Source organism: Fistularia commersonii, chromosome 32, assembly GCF_037954325.1.
Source record: "Fistularia commersonii isolate RoL2024-O1a breed Wild chromosome 32, RoL_Fcom_v1.0, whole genome shotgun sequence".
NCBI lineage: Eukaryota > Metazoa > Chordata > Actinopteri > Syngnathiformes > Fistulariidae > Fistularia > Fistularia commersonii.
The window spans coordinates 10,608,380-10,632,137 of record NC_141315.1 but is presented as its reverse complement, the minus strand read 5'-3'; the positions used below and the strand labels follow the sequence as shown (position 1 = coordinate 10,632,137).

The following is a 23,758-nucleotide window of genomic DNA, read 5'->3' as shown; positions in this document are numbered from 1 at the left end:
AAGTGAAATCTTAGATGGAAAAACAAAATACATCAGTAACTAATAAGCCAAATACTAATGTATTTATTTTTTTGCCAAATACTAAATTGACAATCGGGGGTGTTTCCTGTGACGCAGTTGCGACCTCTTGATTAGCATATCTATTAAAGTCCCATGTAGCCCAACTTTAACTCTTAAGGCTTGGTACGACACAGTGCGCTGCCTTTGGGTTGTCTCACCACTAACGCAGACCTAAATAAAACAAAATATACTGAAAAAACAGCCAATTATTTAAAAAAAAGTATTAGAGAAAACAGGAGCTAGCTAATATCTCACTCACTTATTGAGTGAGCGAGCTAGCTTGCTATTTAGAATGAAAGCGCAAGCACGGTTGCTGCTAAATAACGGGGTTTCCCACACAAGGACTAGTGTTTTTTGGGGGGGTTAAGTTTAAAAGCTGTGTGTCACATTTAAACTCATAAACTCAAGCTCACATTTAAACAACATACAATAAACTCAGTGAAGGAAGTAAGTGTTTTAGCCTCAGCTACGTACACGACAATGTTGCTAGGCTAATTGGCTAGTCATATTTATATGTTTTTGGCTGCAGCCGTTTGATGACGTAAGCGCCGTGCTGTCTGCAGCTGAGTCCTGCAGAAAAACATCCCATCCCTGCTCTGGATTCTCTGGAACACTAGTAGGATTTGTGTTCCAGAAAACCTGGAACTAAACGCTTCCAATGCCCAAATTTAATGCTTTAACAAAGCAGCTCAAGGGGTTTCAGATCAAAGTGTGTGACCTTGATAGAGGCACTTCATCAGGTGAGGCAGGGAGGCCAGTGTGGGGGGGGGGGGGGGGGGGAACAACAAAAACAAAGAATTAAAGAGTTTCAGATATTTTTTTAATCAAATGTGATATATCGCCCTCTCATTCAAACACTTGAACAGTGAACCAGGGAGGGACCCCACGCAGACATGGGGAGAACATGGAGACTCCCTGCCCCCTCGAATCCAACCAGGAACCCGGGCAGGAAATTAATTCTTTGGCTCCCACGCAGATTTTAAACCCACGCCGGAGTCATTTTTCATCCTGTTTCTGTGGCTGGAAACGATGGACCGCGAGGGCTTTTACGAGGAGGAGTGATATTTTCAGTTTCGCAAAGCCAGCAAAATCAAAACAAACTCCAGATAATTGTATTTCTGCCCCTTTGGGTCCGGGAGAATTGAGCTCACATTTAAACCAGGTGGGAGGCATTTCACGCGGCACCCACTCATCACAAACAGATGGAATTCTTGGAAATATTAACATTAAATATTAACCCCCACCCCCACCCGTGGTTCGTCATCATTCACGTCAAAGACTCAGATCTGGGCGATCACGGTCGCAGTGCGGTCCAGGAAATTAAATTTAATCGGTTCTAGATTGAATTGGAAAAAAATGGATGAGTATTAATAATAATACAGCCGGGAAATTAATATTGGTTTGTCGGCTGCTGCTCTCTTCGTCTGAGCGTCCAAATATCAGTCAATGGAAAAGAAATGTCTTAAAACACATTTTGTAGTTGTTCACATTATTTAAGATCATCATTTCATGCAATCACATATTTCTAAGTGCCTTTTTTGACACCAGCCTGATATGAAACACAAATTCCAGCGCTCAGTGTAATAATATTATGTGTAATAAGGTCAGCTCAGTGCCTCAGCTAATGACGGCATGCAATCATTTCTATGACAAGGTAATACATTTTTGGAATAACAAATAGATATGGACGTCCCGAACCAGACGCATTGCATTTTGACCACCGAGGTAAATTAATGACACAAACAAATGACACAAAAGCATTTATATTGTCACAAAATCTGGTTATTCTTGCTTCTCACGCCATAGCATAAGGAGTTGTGTGTCGTTGCGGCCCTGCTGACTGAAGGCAGGGGAGAAACTGACCGTCCTACTTCTCATCTAGACATCCTGGAAGCTTCGGCTTGATGAGTAAAAAAAAAAAAAAAAAAACCTTGGAGATTAACTTGATCTCTCCCGGTGTCTATTTTCCCGCTGCTGAGAAAGTGAACCCTCTCTTTGAAGCGTCGCTCTTACCACCCTCCTGTCCACCTGCCCATCCAGGCCCATGGAGAATAATTTGTTGCCATGGCAACATGCACAGAGGACCGGTGGTATTTAGCCGTTCCTGCAAGGGGAAGAAGGTCGGTTATATGACCACCACCACCACCACCACCCGGGTTTTTTTCTTCATCCAGCTCATCCATCCAGGTGAGGGTGCAGCCTCCTCCTCTGCAGCGCCACCCTCTGGACAAAAGCTGCAGCTGCAACCGCTCCCCGACGTGCCACTCTACGGGATCCCAAATCTTTTTAAAAGTCAATAAATCCATAGGTAACTGTTCTTTAAAGGAACAAAACATTTTACAAATCACTTTATTCCTGAAAGGCTAGTTTGGATATTGTGTGTAAATTGTTTTAAGTGATTAAAAATACATTTTCTCTATTTTTTTTCTTTAAAAATCATTTGTTTAATATGATTTTTTTTTTTAATTCAACATGTAAAACAGCACGCCAACATCATTCATATTTGTAAAAAAAAAAAAAAAAAAAAAAAGGAGAAAAAAATAAAGAACTTGTGCTTTTTCATTAAAACTAATCAAGGAACAGGAGAAAGACGTAAACTGTCCCCTCGTCGGACCGATCGATGATCGATGCGGCCGATCGAGGATCCTCGGGAGTAAAAACAAACAAATGCGAAAAAAAAAAAGAGAACAGAAAGTCGACTGCAATGAGACAAAAAAAAAGGATTTAAGATGAGGAAGATTCTCTTAAAGCGTCGCAGGAAATGCAGCTTCCCTCCACCGTCAGTGTGCAAATACAGCGTTTACGAGCAGTTACGGCTTTATCCGGTTAAAATGCCGCGGGGGGCGATAAGAAGGCGCGGCGAGGAGCGAGGATTCACTTGCTACATGATGCAACCTGGGACTTTTTCAGGGTTCTTCTCACAGTCTTCCGCAGTGTGTGTGTGTGTGTGTGTGTGTGTGTGTGTGTGTGTGTGTGTGAGGGGGGGGATGATCCCCCTAGCGGCTGCTGGCTTCATTGCGGTCCGTGTGTCTCCAAGGAGACGGCAGCCGGGTCAGTACATTTAAAAAACAATAGAAACTCCGGGCCCGGCGTGGGGATGGCTTTTGTTTTTAAAAACAATAAGACAAGAGAGGAGAACGAGGAGATCCTGAAGTCTCCGTCGAGGGAGGTCAAAGGTCAAGACGGGAGGGGGTCACAGGGCAACGCAGACGCAGGGGTGCTTGAGGCAGACGGGAAGGATGCCACGGTTGATCCGGTGGAACTCCACCAGCTGGAGAAGGTCGATGAAGACCGTCACCCCGTCGTCCATGGTGACGTACTTCCTGCCGTCGGACTCGAACTGCGGAGCAGAGACGGCGTTACATCACCGGCGGCTCTGAGAGGGTTGGATGTTCATTGGACGGAGGAGGGGGTCGGAGGCGGAGCTCACAGGGATGACCAGGTAGTGCTTGGTCTTCAGCTTGTGACACAGCGACAGCACGAAGCACTGGCCGTGCTGCTGGCTCTCCCGGATCAGGAACATCCTGCGGGAGCAGAAGGCGTGGATGCGGTTAGCTCCGGTGGCGGCGCCGCGGGGGAAGGCGGAGGCCGACCCACCCGTCCACCAGGCCCTGCTTTTCGATGAGCCGCTGCGCCTCCGTCCGCGAAATGCCGCCGTGGAACCACGGCTGCGTGGTGTGAATCGCTGGAAGATAAACAAAGACGGAGGCTGTGGAGATGGAGGTGGAGATGGAGATGTTCCCGGATGAGGACTTACAGGTGGTTCTGGCTCCGGCGCTCAGGTTGGGCAAACTGCACCTGAGGGCCTCCCTCCGCTTCATCGGACCAAAGACGTCGGAAAAGAGAAGACACGAGATCAGTACTTCTTTTAGAGCCTTGCCGGATCTCTCGGACCTTCAGCCTCTCAATTCAGCCCTGGCCTTCAAAAGCCTCTTTGAAACCGGGAGGAGGAGACCGTCTGACTGCTGCTTTTTACTTTTTCTCTTCTTTTCAGGAAACGCAGTTTGCCTCCCCCGCCCCCCCGACCCTTCGTCCTCCCCTACTCTCCATCACAAGCCCTCCTGAGCCTCACACCTCGGCCTTCTCACCCTCCAGGCCTTCCTCCTCCACCACCTTCTCACCCTAACACTTTCTTCTCCTCACCCTCCTGTCATCCCCTCGCCAGTCCTGACCTTCAAGCCTTATCCCTCCTCGTCCTGCAGGCCTACCCCTCCTCATCCACCGGGCCTACCCCTCCTCAACCTCCAGGCCTACCCCTCCTCGTCCTGCAGGCTCACCCGTCCTCCTCCTCCAGGCCCACCCCTCCTCATCCACCAGGCCCACCCCTCCTCGTCCTCCAGGCTCACCCCTCCTCGTCCTCCAGGCCCACCCCTCCTCATCCACCAGGCCCACCTCTCCTCACCCTCCAGGCCCACCCGTCCTCGTCCACCAGGCCCACCCCTCCTCGTCCACCAGGCCCACCCCTCCTCGTCCACCAGGCCCACCCTCCTCACCCTCCTCACCCTCCAGGCCCACCCTCCTCGTCCACCAGGCCCACCCTCCTCGTCCACCAGGCTCACCCCTCCTCCTCCTCCAGGCCCGCCCCTCCTCATCCACCAGGCCCACCTCTCCTCACCCTCCACGCCCACCCCTCCTCGTCCACAGGCCCACCCCTCCTCGTCCTCCAGGCCCACCCCTCCTCGTCCTCCAGGCCCACCCCTCCTCGTCCACCAGGCCCACCCCTCCTCGTCCACCAGGCCCACCTCTCCTCACCCTCCAGGCCCACCCTCCTCGTCCACAGGGCCCACCCCTCCTCGTCCTCCAGGCCCACCCCTCCTCGTCCACCAGGCCCACCCTCCTCGTCCACCAGGCCCACCTCTCCTGACCCTCCAGGCCCACCCTCCTCGTCCACCAGGCCCACCTCTCCTCACCCTCCAGGCCCACCCTCCTCGTCCACAGGGCCCACCCCTCCTCACCCTCCAGGCCCACCCTCCTCGTCCACCAGGCCCACCTCTCCTGACCCTCCAGGCCCACCCTCCTCGTCCACCAGGCCCACCTCTCCTCACCCTCCAGGCCCACCCTCCTCGTCCACAGGGCCCACCCCTCCTCGTCCTCCAGGCCCACCCCTCCTCGTCCACCAGGCCCACCCTCCTCGTCCACCAGGCCCACCTCTCCTGACCCTCCAGGCCCACCCTCCTCGTCCACCAGGCCCACCTCTCCTCACCCTCCAGGCCCACCCTCCTCGTCCACAGGGCCCACCCCTCCTCACCCTCCAGGCCCACCCTCCTCGTCCACCAGGCCCACCTCTCCTGACCCTCCAGGCCCACCCTCCTCGTCCACCAGGCCCACCTCTCCTCACCCTCCAGGCCCACCCTCCTCGTCCACAGGGCCCACCCCTCCTCGTCCTCCAGGCCCACCCCTCCTCGTCCACCAGGCCCACCCCTCCTCGTCCACCAGGCCCACCCCTCCTCACCCTCCAGGCCTGTCCCTCCTCCCTCTCCACGCTCTGGGCCTCCTGCGGGTTCTGGATGACTCTCCCTCCGGTTTTCCCAGAGAAGTCCATGGCCACCAGGTTTGCCTCAGACTTGGACTGCAAACACACACACACACAGTTGAATCCTGCCTGATCAGTGTGTGTGTGCATATGTGTGTGTGTGTGTGTGTGAAACCATCTCACTTTGCCGTCCATCATGCCGGTTCCTTCCAGGTTCTGCGCCGTCGTCTTGGACACCATGTAGTTACAGTGGAGCTGCTTTCCATGCTGACACACACACACACACACACACACATTCACACAAGTGAATACTGGGTGTGGAGATGCGTGTGTGTCTCTATGACCCGCAAGAGCTGGAATATTGATCCGATGTTGTAAAAAGATCAGCTAATGCATTGGTTGATCCATGTGATTGGGTCTCAGCTGATCAATCAGGCTGATCAGGTTGTTTTTTTTTTCTTTTCCAATCAGATCAGTTTCTGGTGCGACACCTTGAAGAGTCTGAAGGCCGATGTCCAGCAGGTTCTGGTCTGCTCGTTCTCCGCACACAGGATCTTCAGGTCTTGAGCTCGGACCGGGTTCTTGGTAGGCTGCGGACACACACACACACACACACACACACACACACACACACACACACACACACACAAACATAAACAGAGGTGAAGCAGGTGAAGATGTGACTCCAAGGGAATAAACCGGTCTCGTCCTGTGACCTTCAACCGAACCTTCATCCTGGTTACGGAGCAGGTGACTTCCTGTTCCGCGTCGCCATGGAAACGATCATAAAAAAGGGAGGCGGGAAACGGGGACTTGAAAGAAGTTCACCAATGAGGTGGAGTTCAAATATGTGTTTGGTAATTAATAGGAGCATCTTCATCTCAGACGAGGTTGCAGAAGGTGAGTCAGAAGAATACACCTTGCTATTAGGGTGTGTGTGTGTGTGTGTGTGTGTGTGTGTGTTAATGACAGGCTATAAATGTTCTGTCAGGCGTGTGTTTATTTATAATTACGTACTCTGACCCGGAGTCACCTGGCAGGTCTGCTTCAGGTCACCTTCACGAAGTGCAACCATAGAAACCGAGTTATCTGAGGTGGAACTCCTCCCAGATAAGGAGATAAGAAACTTCTCCCCGACCAGGTGGTGGAACCAGAGGAGGACATTGAACCGTCCGGACAAGGAGGTGCAGCCGATCACAGACGTGGTGGTAGAACCTTCCTCCAGAAGGAGAACATTAAAACCGTGGACGAGGAGGTGGAAGCCCTCACGGACGAGAAGGTGTTCCACTTCCTGGACCAGGAGGTGGAACCCATAATTTCCTGTGTCCCTCAAGCGATGTCGCTCCGACAAATTTTTGTCGCGTTTTTCTCTCACTGAACGTTCTGTGCAACACCCTGGTTACCTCCTCTGTCACAGGAATGACATGAATGCACACACACACACACACACACACACAAACACACACCAGGGTGAGAGGGTTCTTCTGGCGCCGTTACCTTGATGCAGAAGGTGAAGTCTGCCGGCGCTCCATACAGCTTGCGGCTGTTCACCACCGTGTAGACGTTCAGGTCCTCCAGGTCAGCCACGTACTGCAGGTGCCGAGGTTCCTGCACACACACACACACACACACACACACACGGTCGTTACAATGATGATGACCTTAAAGATCCAACAGGCGTCTCTTGTCAAACACTGCGTTGTCCACCTTGGACGAGCCCTTGGTGGAGCAGTAGAGGCCGGAGCGGCGCAGGAAGAAGTAGACCTTCTTCCAGGACTTCCTGCCGGGCTCCTTGACGTGGAGGAAGCCCTGGATCTCCGGGCAGGTGCCCGACTGCTGAAGGTTCTGCAAAAAAAAATCAGTCCTCAGCTGAGGAGAACGTTCTAGAGGACGCAGATGTTCTTCGCCCTCACGATGAGATCAGCATGCAGAACTTCTGGATCCAAACATGGAGGAAGTACATTCCTGTAAAAGTATCGGCCGCTAGTACTTGAAGTATTAGAAGTACTCCAGATCACGAAGCCGATCAGAACCTCCGGCGGGTTGGTAATCAATCTCCGTGCGGGAGACGACCGGCCAATCGGATCGCTCCGTTGTTGATCGACGGCGAGGTCAAAGGTCGCGTCCGAGCCGGCCTACCTGGATGAGCTCCGAGGACGTCATCCCCTTGCTGACGTCGGCGCTGTCCGAGATCATGCTCTCCGGGAAGAAGAGCTGCGGGAGTAACACACACACACACACACACACACACACACACACACACACATATAAATATGAACGGTCAGTCCCGGTTTGCTAGCGTGCAATGCACGTCTTGGCCAGCAGGGGGCGCCGTGGAGCCGGTGGTTCATTTTGAATTTGTCAACTTTCCCGTGCTGAATCGGCGGCGGCGGCGGCGGCGGCGACGGCGGCGACGGCGGCGGCGAGCCAGACGGGGAGGATTAGATAAGCGAGGCGCCTCCTTCACGCGGGCGGCAAACCGGCGTGACGACATAGATCTCCGCGGCGACGCCGCTTCACGTGCTTTCACACGGGAGGCCGTTTTATTCCATTAACATTTATCCATTACAAACCAGGTTAATCAATAATTACCAATGTTTGTCTGAATATTATTGATGTCATGCAATAAGAAGGGTAATAAGTCTGTTATTAATGTTTTGACTTGACTGGATATTAAGATAAGATTAGATCAACTTTATTGATCCCCACAGGGGAAATTTGTTTATCACAGCAGGGTAACAGTTAAATGGAATTAAATATGGATATTAATATGAGCATAAAAATAAATAGAAAGGCAGGAAAAATGATGCAGCAAGCAAAATAAATCTAAAACTAAATAGGAAGTAAATAAGTAGACAACAGACAACAACTGTTCAATTCGATTTTATCTCAAAATGATTGCCGACGAGTGCTGATCGATCGATTACTTATTGATCGGCAACTCCGCAAAAGGTGTTTTGACGCTGTAACACCAGCATGATGTTTCTAAAACACTTAAAACACTTTATAGTTTTATTTGTATTTCTTATTCTTATTCTCCCCCTTTTTTTTTACTGTTTATACAATGTCCTACTATTATTTATTATCGTTATGTTTTCCTTGAAACTCTGGCACAACAATTTCCTTCGGGATAAATAAAGTTGTTCTTATTCTTATTCTAGACACTTTGAGGTGATTATTGACAAAGTTTAGTCCGGGACGCATTTGATGATCGATGGGAAAACAGGCGAGAAGGTCCACCTACCACGGGCTTCCTGAAGAACTCATACTTGGCGTAGTTCTTGCAGAACACCAGCCTGGTGTCGGCCTTCAGAGACCAGCCGGCCTGGACCTCCAGCACGTCCTCGTGGTCCTCCAGGCACCTCTCTGGAGGAGACAGCGCGTCACGGGTCGGACCTTCTCCTCGCCCGCGGCGCCGAGGCGGTCTTACCGAGGCCCAGGGCGGGATGGAGCTCCAGCAGGGCCCAGTTCTCCTGGTCGCAGCAGTGGGCCTTCTGGACCAGCAGCTGACACACCTCCCTCGCCGTGGCGCCGCGGGAAACCCAGAGCGAGCGGCCGTGGCTGTCCTGGCCGAACACCCGGATCATCTGACCAGAGGGAGGAGGACAAGCAGAGGATTCAGAAGACTGGAGCGGGAGATGATCGCGGAGGTCAAGGGGCAGGAGGCGGAGCTTAGCCGGGCTTAGCGGGGACACGTTGAAGACCAACTGGGGTCTTGGGTGAACCTGCGGTCTGGTTTGGACCGGGTTGAGGAACGTGGAGAACCTGGACAGAACCCAGGGAGGAGAACGTGGAGAACCCAGGTGTGGTTCTCAGCAGGAAGCTGCTCTGGTTGTCAGGTTTGGACTCCAAAGCTGAAAACCAGCACCGCCGCTGGCAGGTGGCAGGTTCCTGGGTTCCTGGGCGCTCAGCTGTCGGCGCCGGCGAGAAGATGCCGGAGCCTCGGGCCAAAGATCTGTCAGGACGCCACGGCGGCGGGCGAGGAGCCAGCGCCGAACGGGCCTCCGACGCCGTGACGGAGCTCAGCCTAACGTGACGGATCCTGCACGTCGGCTGCAAGGAGATCTGGAGATCTTAAGCCTGGACTTCTACCCCCATCCTTCCCGCCAGCTCCTGTGTGTGTGTGTGTGTGTGTGTGTGTGTGTGTGTGGTGCAGGTGACGGCGAGGTCAGGACGTCTGGATCTCAGCGCACGCTTCCACGCCGCCAGGCAGAAGAACCTGCCCGACCAGAAACCCTCGGCTGTCAATCAACCCGGACTGGTCGGGCGAGGGGGCGGGGGGGCGGAGGTACCGGTCCACGGAGAACCAGATCTTCTAGAAGAATCGGAATTAACCCAAGAACCCTGGTGGAGAACCTGGTGAGGAACATCTGAGGAGGTCAGAGTGTCACAGCAGGAGGCTTGGAGGTTCTCCACCCAGAGGGTTCTCCACGTTCTCTGATCTTGCACCCCAAAACAGTCGGCAGGTTCATCGAAGAGGTGACCCTGTGATTGACAGCTACCCTTTTGATTGACAGCTGAACATTCTGATTGACAGCTGAACATTATGATTGACAGCTGAACATTATGATTGACAGCTGAACATTATGATTGACAGCTGACCCTGTGATTGACGCCGTCCTCCGATCTCGTGTGCAGAATAAGCAGTATAGCTAACAAATCACTGTTAGCTTAGCATCACCATTAGCCGCTAGCTGGGTCCCTTCACACTTCTCAGAATCACCGGGCCAGACGTTCGACCAATTGGAGTAAAGGAACTCCCGGGGGTCGGACGCCGCCATTCCGAAACCCGCCGAAAACACCACCGCCATCTCGACGTGACCGGGCGCCACCGGCTGGAGCTCAAGATGAACCCGGAGTTTGAGGGGTTGCTAGGTTACGCCGGCGCCATCAACACTCAAGCTACACCTGCAAAACGGCGGGACAGCGTTGGCACGGCGACGGCGGCGGGCGGCCGCACGCCAGCCGGGATTACTGCCAAAAACAAAGTGTAGAGCGTGAGGAGTGTGTGCTGAGACACGTGTGTGTGTGTGTGTGTGTGTGTTGACACACCCGGCCACGCGCTGCCGTAATCAAGCTTGAGTTTCTGTGTGTCATAATAAGCTGGCGTTGGCATGGCAACGCAGCCTCCCCTGTCAGTCAAGGCGCAAACCCGCCTCCGGCAGGAAACACACTCAGGTACCGTCGCCGCCGGTAACCAAAGATCGGCGTTTTAAAAACACACTTCGACACATCGATCAATCGATCGAATCGATCGATCGAGCCCCGGTCGTCTGGGCGACCCTGAGACCTCCGTCATTTCCTGTCTGAGGAAGTTCATCACCACTTCCTGGAGAAGAGTGGTGGACAACGTTCTCCAGAGGTGGGATGGAGAACGTTTTCCACCTGGCCTCTGGAGAAGGTGTGTCGGCGGAACCCGTGGACGAAGCGTGCACTGACGTGTCTGTCGCCGGACGGCGGCGGGAGCGAGCCGACCAGCACCGGGGACTTGGAGGGGCTGCAGAGCTCCGGGAAGGGGTTGGGGATGGACGAGGAGAAGGAGGACGAGGAGGAGGAGATTCCTCTGGACCTGGAGATGAAGACAGGAGGAGAAAGAAGAGAACGTGCACAGGAGGAGAGCATGGTTGAACATCTGAGCGGGAGAAGCTCAGAGGGCTTCAAGAAACCACATCGAATATCAAATATCTGGGCCGCAACTTCAGCGCTGAAAATTCCCAGCTAACAACCGGCCCCTGAACGCACCACCAGGGCTAATAATAATAATAATAATCATTTATCATTATTATTATTTTTGTTATTGTTGTTGATGTTGTTATGTATAATATTACTATAGATAAATATAATGATAATAATAGTATTATTAATAATAATAATAACAATGACAATAATAATTTATTATTACTGGTGTTGTTGTTGTTGATGTTGTTATGTATAAGATTATTATAGATAAATATAATAATAATAAATTATTATTATTGTTGTTGTTGTTGTTGTTACTATTACTATTATTATTAACAATAATAATAATAACATCATTATTAGCAGTAGTAGTATTATTATTTGTCTATACATGTTAAATTATCAATTTTAATATTCAACAACATTTAAAATTTGATTAATAATTGAGAAGAAGAAATAAGGGAAGTTTGATCCTTTTTTTCCCTAGTGATAAATATATTTACAGGACTGTCTCAGAAATTTAGAATTTTGTGTAAGTTCTTTATCTTCTGTAATGCAATTAAAAAAACTAAAATTACTTTTTCATATATACTAATATTTTGAGATATGATTTTTGAGTTTTCTTAAGATGTAAGCCATAATCAGCAATATTAAAATAATAAAAGGCTTGCAGTATTTCAGTTGATTTGTAATGAATCCAGAATGTAGGACATTTTTGTTTTTGTAATTGCATTACAGAAGATAAAGAACTTTATCACAATATTCTAATTTTCTGAGACAGTTCTGTACATATGTGTCTGTTTCCCGTTTTTCTATTGGGGTGGCAACACACACACACACACACACACACACACACACACACACACACACACACACGTGTCTCCTTCAGTGTGTGCGCGTGTGTGTGTGATTGTGTCTCCATGCGTCTCCTTCAGTGTGTGTGTGTGTGTCTGTGTGTGCCCATGTATCTCCTTCAGTGTGTGCTGTGTGTGCGTGTGTCCATGTGTCTCTTTCAGTGTTTGTGTGTGTGTCCATGTATCTCCTGCAGTGTGTGTGTGTGTCCGTGTGTGTGTGTGTGTGTGTCATACCTGCTGTTCTTGATATCAATGGGCGCCGTTGCAGCGTGTGTGTGCGGGTGGTCCAGCGTGTGTGTGTGTGTGCGGTTCCCCCCCCGCAGAGTGTGTTCCCCCAGGGTCAGGTGTTGTTGGTCCCAGAGGCCGGACGCTTCCATCTGCAGCCTGCGGACGCACAGCAGCCGCCGGTCAGCGGGGAGCGAGCAACAGGTCCGACAGCGAGCCACGGGTCCGACACGGATCCGACAGCGAGCCACGATTGGCGCGTTCGGCGGGCCGGCGAGGCCTCGGCGCCGTCTCCGTGGAAACGCCTCGGCCTCGGCAACAGGCGAGCGAGGTGGACCGAAACGCCTCGTCTGCTGATGTCATCGTGTTTTTCTATGGCGTGTCTCTTGTACACACACACACACATACGCGCGCACACACACGCAAGCCTCTGTTTGTGTGTGTCCATGTATCGCCTGCAATGTGTCTGTGTGTGTGTGTGTGTGTGTGTGTAGAAATTCCGCCTCCAGTGTCGTCTCGGTCTATTTCAGGTGACGAAAGTGTGAGTCAGTGTCGCTGTTTGCAAGCGAGTTGTAGCTGCTTAATTACCAAGACCTGTGTGTGTGTGTGTGTGTGTGTGTGTGTGTGTTTACTTTTGCTCACATAGACTGACAGCAGAGACACCGAACCAGTCAGACGAGAACCAACAACTGAACACACACACACACACACACACACACACACACACACACACACACACACACACACACACACACACACACACACACACACACACACACACACTCTTTTGGAGGGAAAAGGGAAAAGCCGTGACCTGATTGGCTGCAGACGGATCAATGAATGACAGCTGATACAAAACCTTATCAGCAAACAAGAACGCTGATCATGCAGTTTGATCATTCAGGTAAAAAATCCACATTTGTGCAAAATGATTGTTCAGAAATAAAGAAACGGACTGAAAAAAATTGATTTTCTTTTTTGAAAAACAGGAGAAAATAACTAAATAAATGATAATAATAATCACCTAACAGTTTCTCCATTTGCATGAAAATCCAGTTTGAGCTACAGTTTAATGTCTTAATTTTCAATTTAAAAAAATGTATTAAGAACATTAATTAAAAAAAAAATTCTTCCAGTGACATTTCTGCAGATTTGAATCACTTCCTGCTTCTTGCAGCTGCGCTTCGCTTTGGTCGTTTCGTCTCAAACCGTTTCCGGAAGCTTCTGCGTTCCCGACGCAGAGACTTTCAGCTCGGGTGGTTTCATCAAATTATCAGACATTTATGGCCTGCTGGTTAGTGTGTGTGTGTGTGTGTGCGTGTGTGTGTGTGTGTGTGCTTTTCAGTATCTGCATATGTGCAAGCGTGCACACACACACTTTACCGTTTTGAGTGTGTGTGCGTGCACACGCTTTACAGTATGTGTATTTGTGCAAACGTGCACACACACTTTACTGTTTTGAGGGGAATGTGTGTGTGTGTGAGAGAGAGAGTGCATATGGTTTTACTGTTGTCTGAGAGTGTGTGAGCTTTACTGTTCTGTGTGTGTGTGTGTGTGTTTGTGTGTGTGTGTGTGTGTTGTTGATTAACTCGTGTGTTTGGACTCTGAAGGTAAACTTCGATCCGTTCCACGATTTCTAATCTTTGTAACGTTTGGGTGGGAAAAATTAAGAAATGAAATGTTTTCAACATTGGAATTAACACACACACACACACACACACACACACACACACACACACACACACACACCATGCAAGTATTTACTTTACTCTACAGAAGGGAGTGCAACCTCGACACACACACACACACACACACACACATAACTGCGCAGACATTCACCTGTCGCCATCTAACCAGAGGTGTGTCAGACTTTAAACAGTAGCTGCACGCAACACACACACACACACACACACACACACACACACACACACACACACACACACACACACACACACACACACACAATTGTAGCTGAGACCAGGAAGAAGTTAAAAATTAATTGAAGATCTTGCAGGGGGGGTGGAGGCTCCGCCCACATGTGCTCAGGTGTCACCTGGAGCTGTCAATCATCTTCCACATCATTAAAAGCATCTTTTAGCGTTAACCTCAGAATAAACGCACCCCAAAAAAGCCCCCCCCCCCCCCCCCCCGTTTAAACCGCCATCTTTGTTTGGAGCCCCGGATGTTGCACCCCGACTAGCTGAACACACGTCACTTCGGCCGCGGCTCGTCATTGGCTGCCTGCGGACATATGACCCCCCACAAGCCACGCCCACTCGGCGTCCAACATGGGATGCTGACAGTCACAACAAGCGTTCATCAGGTTGGGAAAATAAAGTCACAAGAAATTTAACAAAAGATACACCAGGTAATTCAAACGCTGTCCGAATATTGCACAATTTGTATATTTACAACGTTAAAAAGTTTAACTTTTTAACGCCAAAATGTCAATGTGTGCTGCCTCTTTGTCCACTTTTATTTTCCTAAGTTCTCAAAAGTTCAGGGATCCATCTATATTTTCCACAATTAGAAAAAAAACACTACATAGATACGGTTTAGCCACTAAAGGGTTAACACGTATTTCGCTGCAAAAACAAAATCACACAACTATGACGTCATATTGATTTTTATATTAAAAATGTGTCATTTTTAATCTGTTTTCATTTCATAGTGGCATTAAAATAAGGTGTGTGTGTGTATTTAACAGCAGTAGTACAAGTATCATTTAGGCCGAGTGTGTGTGTTTGTGTGTGTCACCTGCTGCAGGTTACACTGTCCCTCACAGGTGTGTGTTTTGGATTAGCTACGGGTGGGGGCTGACAATTTCCCGGGGTCACACACACACACACACACACACACACACACACACACACACACACACACACACACACACACACACACACACACACACACACCGGACCCCGGAAGTGTCCGTCAGGTGGGAACGCGCGCTCGTGCAAGCCCGTCACGTCCACCTGCGCGCAGGTGGAGCGTCGCTCGGCGCCGAACTCCATTAGCGAAAGCGCGAAAAGTGTGTCGGCGGCGCAGCGGACGCCCGGCCGACGGACACACACCGCCCGGTAAAACAAAAACGGACCCGGCGGACAATTCGGCCGCGTGTTTGCTCCGATTCACCGTCGGCCGGCGCCGGTGGCTGAGGGACGGGGCACCTACCTGGCGGGGTGGGGTGTCGGGGGGGAGGGGGGACGTTGCGCGGTGGCCGTGCGGAGCCTCACCTGGCGGGCATCGTCGTCTCTGCCGGGGCTGGTGGAGGCGGAGGGGCGGGGCGGTGCGGTGAGGTGGGGACGCCGCTTCCCCCTTCGCTCAATTATGACGCGGACGGACGAGGCTGGCGGCCGCCGGCGAGCGCCGGGCGACATTAAGAGTCCGGAGGCGCCGGGGGGCGTGGCCTATGCGTCAGGTGTGCTCGAAGCCACGCCCCCTCTGTGCTCCTCCTGGATTGTTGGTTTTGTTAGCTTCTACACACTCGCGTTTATTCTTTTGTTTTCTGGGTGGCAGCAGAGCGGGTTTTCAGCAGATTTAGGTGTTTTCATCAACTTCCTGGTTGTGGTTAGTACTAGTAAAGGACTCGTTGGAAAGTTTCCTTCCGTTTGCGGCTCTTTGTCGCCACCTAGCGGTGACAAACTGCACTATAACAGCCTGGTGAGTTGACAGTTTGTGTTGTTCTTAATATTAAACTTTGGTTATTCTACTCCTCTTGGGTCCGCATCATCCCGACAAACTAAAAGGCTACCCGGACGGTCCCAGTGAGGTGTTGGAGCACAGGACGCAGCGGCTGTTGGATCAAATCATGTTTATTAATGTGTTCAGGAAATCCCCACAGAAACAGTTTACAGGGGAGCTCACAGATTTACAATCATCCTTGACAGAAGTGCCGGCTTTGACCCCCTTGGTTGGAAACACTGAGGACGCCTGCTCAATCTCACCACCGGGTAACTGCACACCTGCCCCCTCCTCGGGCCGCCCGCCGAGCCCCCGCGTCCCGGGACACTCGGATCGGCGCCGTTCGCCAAGAAACGCCCCGACGCCAATGGTTTAAGTGTGTGTGTGTGTGTGTGTTGAATGTCTGGACTGCTCGGAGCTGAGAGCCTTCATTATTTGGTGCCAAACCTTCGCCCGCAGCCTCTTTTTCTTTTTCTTTTGATGGAAAGAAAAACTGACCGTTTGAAAGGAAAAAACAAGACAAAAAAAAAAACATCCCATCAAAAAAAAAGAAAAAAAAAAAGAAAAAGCCAACCTTTTCCGATGCATTTGGTTCTGCCGTCAAAAGTACAAATAGGGAGGTTCTGCCTGGAGACAGGAGAACCCCGGCACACCTGTGTCTCCACCGCCTCAACTTCACCGAGGTGAAATGCCCAAAAAGTAAAAGAAAAAAAACCCAAACGCCATGGGGGGGTGGGGTCGGGGGTCGGGGGTCGGGGGGTCGGACCCCCGGGCAGACTGCGCCGGTTCTGACCGTTAGTGGGGAAGGGGGCAATCATCTCGAAACAAAGCGCACGTGTTCAGGCTCTAATTTTTCCTTTTTGGATCTGGTTCTCGCTGTTTGGGATCGTTGGCTGCCTTGTGCTTCACGGTCTCAGTGTGTGTGTGTGTGTGTGTGTGTGTGTGTGTGTGTGTGTGTGTGTGTGTGTGTGTGCGGGGAGGGAGGGGGCAGGTAGTGTTCATCAGAACCATTTCTAAGAATAATCCTTTATATTCCAATATAATAATAATAAAACAAACAGCATGATTTTCAAATGACACCAGAACGATCGAAGGGGAGGGGGGTTGTTTTTTTTGTTGTTTTTTTTTTTTTTTTTGTTTGTTTGTTTTTTTTTGTTGGTTTTTTTTTTGCCTTTTTTTTCCTCTGGTTGTGTTTTTTGATTTGCTTCGACCTGATACAGGTTAAGATGCAACTTACTGGATCTCTTACAGGGGGTGGGGAGGTGGGTGACGGTCTCAAAAATCAAAAACAGGTTAAAATGAACATTGAGCATTCAGTCTACGGGGGGTGTTACTACTAACAGATAGTTACTACAGCGAGGAGGGGGAGCGGGGAGGATGGAGGGGCTTGCAACCTTGCTCTTTCTTTGCCGTATGAAAACCATGCTTCCTCTGGAGAGACGGAGGGGTGGAGGGCGTGCAGGGAGGAGGAGGAGGAGGAGGAGGAGGGCTGAGGTGGTGGATGGAGAAGGGGCTTGAAAACCAGACTGCTGATTCCACAGGAGGTGTAAAAGGCACGCCAGGGTCACTCCCAATCCCAGCCAACATACGCAGAGACGCCTTCACACCCGCACTCACGCACACACTGGACACACAAGGTAACCACACACACACACATACGCGCGCGCACGTATGCGCGTGCTCACACTCATACAAGCAGCACAGGCTAGAGCCCCGAGAGGACTGACGAGGGTGGAAGCGAGGGGAATGAAGGAAGTTCTTGAAAGAAAGAGCCGGGGGTCAAGGGGTCGGGGTTAGATGGGAGCGAGGGAGCCTGGATCCGGTGCTGCCGCTGTGTCGAAACAGAAAAAATAAACAACAAACAAAACTCAAAAGTGGTGGAATGGATCATTTCTGGTTCCTCAGCTGGTTGGAGAGCCAGTCCAGGCCCTCGTACAGGCCGTCGCCGCTGGTGGCGCAGGTGGCCTGGATGTACCAGCTGCGCTGGCGGAGGGCGTGGAGCCCCAGCTTGTCTGTGATCTCGGCGGCGTTCATGGCGTTGGGGAGATCCTGGGAGGAGGAGGAGGAGGAGGAGGAGCAGCCGGTCAAACACACACACACACACCGTTGAGAATACACACTTGTTTGTTTTGCACCGCTACCACTAAACAGTTGTAGAATTAACAGTTGGTCGACTCCTAAAAATCGATTGGCCGCTGTGTTTCAGTCACTTATACACGATATAAACGCTACGATTCCACAAAGAGGCTCAGATTCTCGTGACCGTCGGCTCATTAAACCTCTGTCGGCATCTTTTCCAGTTGGTTTTTCTTGCGCGGTGACTCATCCGCCGTCACCGGGGTGGAGCTGCAGTGAGGCGGCAGCCGGAGGAGAAACATCTCCGTCCCGAGAAAGGTGTGGGGATCCAGACTCACCTGTTTGTTTGCAAAGACGAGCAGCACGGCGTCTCTGAGCTCGTCCTCCGCCAGCATCCGGCTCAGCTCCTCCCTCGCCTCGTTCACTCGCTCTCTGTCGTTGCTGTCCACCACGAAGATGAGCCCTAGACACACACACACATGCACACACACAGCTCAGGCCGTGGCTTCTCTATTCACAATGAAAGTGTCTGATTAGACATAATGACACCATTAAGAATAACCGCACTATTCTCGGCAAAACCGTCAGCTTCTCGTATTTCCTCTCCTTCCTCCTCCAGCAGCAGTGTGTGCCTCCAGGGCCGAAGCCTCCGGGGTCACCGGATGTTTAAAGACCTCACTGACTGAGCCGCCCTCAGGTCCGCTCCCCCATCGGCCACAGAACCCGAGATCATCTCAAAACCCCGACCTGAACCCCAAAGCGTCCACGGCTCAGCCAACTCAAACTGTGGCGGCGCCCTCCCGTGCGGCGGCGGACGGCTTGTTTTCCGGGCTTTCAGCTTCCCTCGGATGCGGTCGCTCGCCGCGACACCATCAACTACCGCGTCCCATTGGGCGGCGAACCAGCTATTCCGGTCTCGTCGCCGTCTGTTGGGTGGACGAGGACTTCCTGGCCGCCGACACCACCTTCGAGTGTTTCCGCGGTAGAATGCGCCGCGGGTCGGCAGATGGATCACAGAGAAGAGGACTTCTCTCCGGTCCGTCCCGACTACTGATTTTCTGTCAGCTGGAGTGGGAGAGTTGTTTGTCAGTGTCTGTCAGCTCCCGCGGCGCATCACATAGACTCTAATCCGGCGGGTTAAACACTTGGTCTATCTGATTCCAAAGGGCGTGAGTTGGTTCCTGTCCTTCACGCTGACGGACGGCTACGGCCTGGAGGTCGCACCCACTAGACGCCGTGGAGCTTTGTCCGATGACGCTCGAGCAGCGATGATGAGTCAACTCGTGGGTGACGTCTTTCGTGAATTCACAGTCGCCTTTGGAGGAAACGTGTCCGGATTCTTTTCATCGCGGCCCGTCAGGTGTGAATATTTTGCATTCGGTTTCTTTTTCGCTGTCTCCGAGGCAGGAAGTTGATTGTCAGGCACAGGGACTGATCGACCGATCCCCCGATCAATCACCGGCTTCAAAGACAGACACACTAACAGCCTTCCCTCGTCTGTAAATAAGCCCTGGGTATTTTCTCGTCTTGCAAGAGACTGAAATACTGTGCAGGACTTTCAGTGTCTCGGAAATGAGGAAATGAGGAACTCCTAAAGGTCGGGGTGACGGGAGACTGACGAGCCGGAGACTCGAGTTCACCGACCGCCGCTCGCGGTTTGCCGTTCAAAGGTTTCCGGTCGCTCGGATAAACTGTCCGGCGTTTCAAGATAAAGGGAGGGTTACGTGTTTTTCTTCGGTTCCTTGAACAAACCCTGCCAGGTTCCCGGACCTGCGAGCTCAGGTAGCGGTTTTCGCACCGTTCAAACAGGAAGTAAACAGATGTGGTCGACCTCGAGGGAGGCCAAGTCAAACACAAGTTTGGCGGTTTTATCAGCTGGCGTCACTTTCGACACAGTCGATGATTTCACCCGCCCAGATCTTCTGACGGACATTAGGAGAGCCAAGACAAAACGTGCGCCACCCGGGCTTGTTTCAAAACAGACGCCCGTGGTTGCAGCACGTGACCGGAGAAGTGTTTACCTGTGTCCCATCATCGGGAGGCTGCGCTCAAGTCTACATTTGAATTACAAACCAGGAAACAGAGCCACAATCCACCCTTTCACAATGAACAATGGCGTGTGAGTCACTGGTGACTGGCTTTGAGATGATCTTCGGTGCGCCGGCGGAGCCACCTATGGGCAGCAATGCTCACCAACACTGCCCGCGAGCACGACGGCTCCCTCACCTTGAGTGTTCTGGAAGTAGTGGCGCCACAGCGGCCTGATTTTGTCCTGACCGCCCACGTCCCACACTGTGAAGCTGATGTTCTTGTATTCTACAGTTTCGACGTTAAAACCTGCAAGGAGGAGGGGGGGGGGGGGGAGATGAATCATTTAATTTGTGGGGAAAAAAAAAAGTTTGGTTTTGAATGAACGGTGCGACGTAATGACAGGGCTAAAATCTAACAGGCTGAGGATTGCTTTTTCTAAGTCACCGAGGACAAAAATCTTTAAAACAAAGAAAAAAAAAAACGATACATCAGTGGGACAACATAAAGCCAGCGGATCTTGATGTTTTTTTTCAAATATATACGATTCATGTACTATTTAGTTAATACCCCTTCTTGTGCCTACGGGGTAAGTAAGAGAAGAAAATATTTAGGAGAACTAATCAGTTCATACTGATAAATCGGTCAACGTGTTCCCAGTTCAGTCACCTTGAACTTTATTTTAGCATGAACTCCTTTGCTTGACTTGTTATGTACACACTGTTTGAGGACTATTAAAAAAAATATTGGTGAATAAAAAGGCTTTCAATAAAAGATCTGCTGCGATGAAACACTGATTAGTTGTGTTTTTATGTGATATACATACCGATGGTGGGAATGGTGGTGACTATCTCTCCAAGTTTCAGTTTGTATAGGATGGTGGTTTTTCCAGCCGCATCAAGCCCAACCATTAGAATCCTCATCTCCTTTTTGCCGAAGAGGCCTTTGAATAAGTTTGCGAATATATTCCCCATGGCGACGAGGCTGCAAACACAGAGGAGGAAAAGAGGTTCGAAATTCAGCCAAGAAACGTGTGGACTTTGAGAATCCGAAGGTTGCGCGACGCATTATTATTTATTTATTTTTACTTTCTTCTCCAGACTCCGACGCTGGGCCCATGGCCTGCGTTCACATCCAGACTGGAGGCTATTTTACTAGAGGAAAGAAAGGTGATGCTGCCACACCAGACATTTGAAATGGTGTCCCGGTCACAGAGTCCGCAGAGCAAACAAGCCTTACTATGGTACTGTGACATCAAACACCGACACCTAAAGCACCGCCATTAGCAAGATTTCTAATTATTCCTGACAAGGTGATTATAAACCTGACTGGATGATCAGGTGTGATAATGTTATTCACGCCTGAAGGGATATCATGGAACATCTTGGAGCTGATTTGATACTGAAACATATTATTGACAAAAGTATACAAATCTACTCGCTGGCCGTAACCAACCTCACCCGTGCACCTGATTTTACGGTTAGATGATCACCAACTTATTTTACTAGAAGAGGGTAAATTCTTCTGCGTCCTCTTTACCAGATGCCTTGACCTCCAGAGATGTGTTTTTTTTTCTATTCATATTTGACTGAGGGTGTAGCCTGACCCAGATCCGACGGCAGTGACGTAACCACATCACTCTGATACAAAATTAGTAGAGTTGATTCATCATCCTACTGTTTTTCCCCTTCATTTTTAGGAGCTGACTCCCCCTCTTGTGACTTCCTCTGCATTCTGTTAAACCTGCAATGCATTTCTTCCCCCTGATTGCATTTCAAACAAGCGTCATGCTTCCACCTTTTTACAACAAAACTTTCTATGGATGTCCTGGTGACAGTGTGTCTATCAAAGCACTTTGGAATTTCTAAAATACCAGCTTTTAAACTTGTGATCAATGAAACGTGAGGGAGGGACTCGGCTTCACAGGTTTGATTGCTTTTGTTAAACACACACAAGGACAACTACGCCATGAGGAATTAAGATCATTTAGATTAGTTGTCAAAATGCTCTTGTTGCGGCCACTGGACTCGACCTTCTTCACTTGAAAAAGTTTCACCCCTGACCCGAGAGGATTTCAACAAGAATTCATCACGGCCCGGACGACTAATAACTTCTCCACAGATGACTTTGCTGTCTCATTTTTGATTAGTTAGTCATATAAAGTATACTTTTCGCAGAACTGTCACAGAAGTTCCCCTTTTGCAGCACCGACTCTCCCAACCTTCCCATCCGTGACGTCACCGTCCGTTAATGACGTAAGAGTCCCCTTGTGCTAGGTCACCATTTCCATTTGATTTGCTGAGTTGGGGGGGAACAAGATATTAGAAAACGGAGCAGAGGAGAACCTAATGAGTTGCCTCCTCCCTCTTAGATTACCGACACACTCCAATCGGTTTCCGGGAAGGCCAAAACACGGGAGGAGAAACAAAAATGGATGCTCGAGATAGCAAACAGCGTTTACAGCCAGGAAGGGGGTGGGGGCTGGGGGTCTTCAACGACGGCAGTTTAGACACCGAGAGGCAACTTATAGTTCCCGACAGTAGTCGAGAAGTTGTCGCTGCACAAACGGCAGCACGGTCGTTTACCATACGCGAAACTGACTGTTTACCTGATAGTTAAACATTGCGGCTAACGACGTCAAACATTAGCCGCAGCGGATCGACTCGACGGTTGACGCCACCTGGCAAATAAGACACCCGACGTTCGGGTGGGCGGTTTGAACGCCATTTAACAGGTTGTAACGACGCAAAAGCGAACAGATCGGAGGATAAGGGAGGCCTGTCCCGACTGGCAGGCTATCGGGGCGCACAAACGGCAGGGAAAACGCTCCCGAGAGTGTATGTGTCCGAGCCGTCACAAGACGCTAGCTTCATTAGCTTGCTAGCACCTCCCACCGCCACCACTACTACTAGTACTACCACCGACCTTAGCAAAAAAACAGGCCGACACACCCGGGTTATACCAACCGTGTTTACAACGACGACGTGTGGGTATCAAGCGGGACATTTTGAGTGGGCTATAGCGGGTCCGATCGTCCGAGAGGCCGCTGATGGAAAGTTCAGCCGAGAGCTCGAAGCGAATTACGGCAAAGTTAGCTTCACTTTAAGGGCGGATGCTTCGGCTAGCTAGTTAGCTCGTTGCTAGCGGGTGAAGCAACATCGCGAAAACGTCACGGTTTCGTGGCCGTAGCCGAGCGTCAAACACGAAGACGCGCGGTTCAAATGTCCGACGGAGGCGTTTGATAAAACCACCGGTAAAAATTAAAAGACGTCGCGATTTTTAAATGAAGATAAAAACCCACATCGGCGGCGCTCTGGTGTGTCCGTTTCGGGAACCCTTTAGCCGAACCGCTGTTAGCTGAATGCCGCGTCACAGTAAAGACAGACGACCGTGACGTCAGTCTAAGAGGAAAATAAACCCCGTCGTTGGGGCGCTTTTCAGTCAGTTTACATCCGATGACATTTTACGAGTAAAACCGGCAAATTTGTGTGAAATATTACCTTCAAAAGACTAGCTTCTGGATCTTTCCGTTATCTTTCGCTGTCACTTCAAAATGGCGTCTTGCGCAACCGGGGAGACACCGGCGTACGATTACTGCCCACTATCAAATCCGAGCCAATCGCAGAGCGCGTAGTGTAACTTAAGTCCCGCCCCTCTCCCCGCGCCGTCCAATCAGCGC

General features: G+C 50.7%; 2 protein-coding genes across 3 annotated transcripts; both read right to left on the bottom strand.

The window, feature by feature from the left end:
- Window positions 1-2,551: 2,551 nt before the first annotated feature.
- grb7 (growth factor receptor bound protein 7) lies at window positions 2,552-15,647 on the bottom strand. The gene is made up of 15 exons (XM_086139681.1): window positions 15,528-15,647; window positions 12,301-12,450; window positions 10,973-11,102; window positions 8,964-9,120; window positions 8,778-8,899; window positions 7,673-7,747; window positions 7,241-7,378; window positions 7,031-7,141; window positions 6,025-6,123; window positions 5,717-5,800; window positions 5,513-5,629; window positions 3,818-3,875; window positions 3,658-3,745; window positions 3,491-3,584; window positions 2,552-3,400 (listed from the first exon to the last, which is right to left on the bottom strand). Exons 1-15 carry the CDS (start codon window positions 15,536-15,538, stop codon window positions 3,254-3,256), a joined length of 1,581 nt encoding a protein of 526 aa, XP_085995807.1. The 5' UTR covers window positions 15,539-15,647; the 3' UTR covers window positions 2,552-3,253.
- A 441-nt stretch (window positions 15,648-16,088) lies between these two features.
- On the bottom strand, window positions 16,089-23,711 carry arf2b (ARF GTPase 2b). 2 transcript variants are annotated; one of them, XM_086139682.1, is made up of 5 exons: window positions 23,580-23,711; window positions 20,906-21,063; window positions 20,278-20,388; window positions 18,390-18,514; window positions 16,089-18,024 (listed from the first exon to the last, which is right to left on the bottom strand). In XM_086139682.1, the coding sequence occupies exons 2-5, from the start codon at window positions 21,051-21,053 to the stop codon at window positions 17,863-17,865; spliced, it is 546 nt and encodes a 181-aa protein (XP_085995808.1). In that variant the 5' UTR covers window positions 21,054-21,063; window positions 23,580-23,711; the 3' UTR covers window positions 16,089-17,862. The 2 variants fall into 2 exon arrangements, with proteins under 2 accessions (XP_085995808.1, XP_085995809.1); XM_086139683.1 differs by lacking the exon at window positions 23,580-23,711 and adding an exon at window positions 23,381-23,440.
- Between the last annotated feature and the right edge of the window lie 47 nt (window positions 23,712-23,758).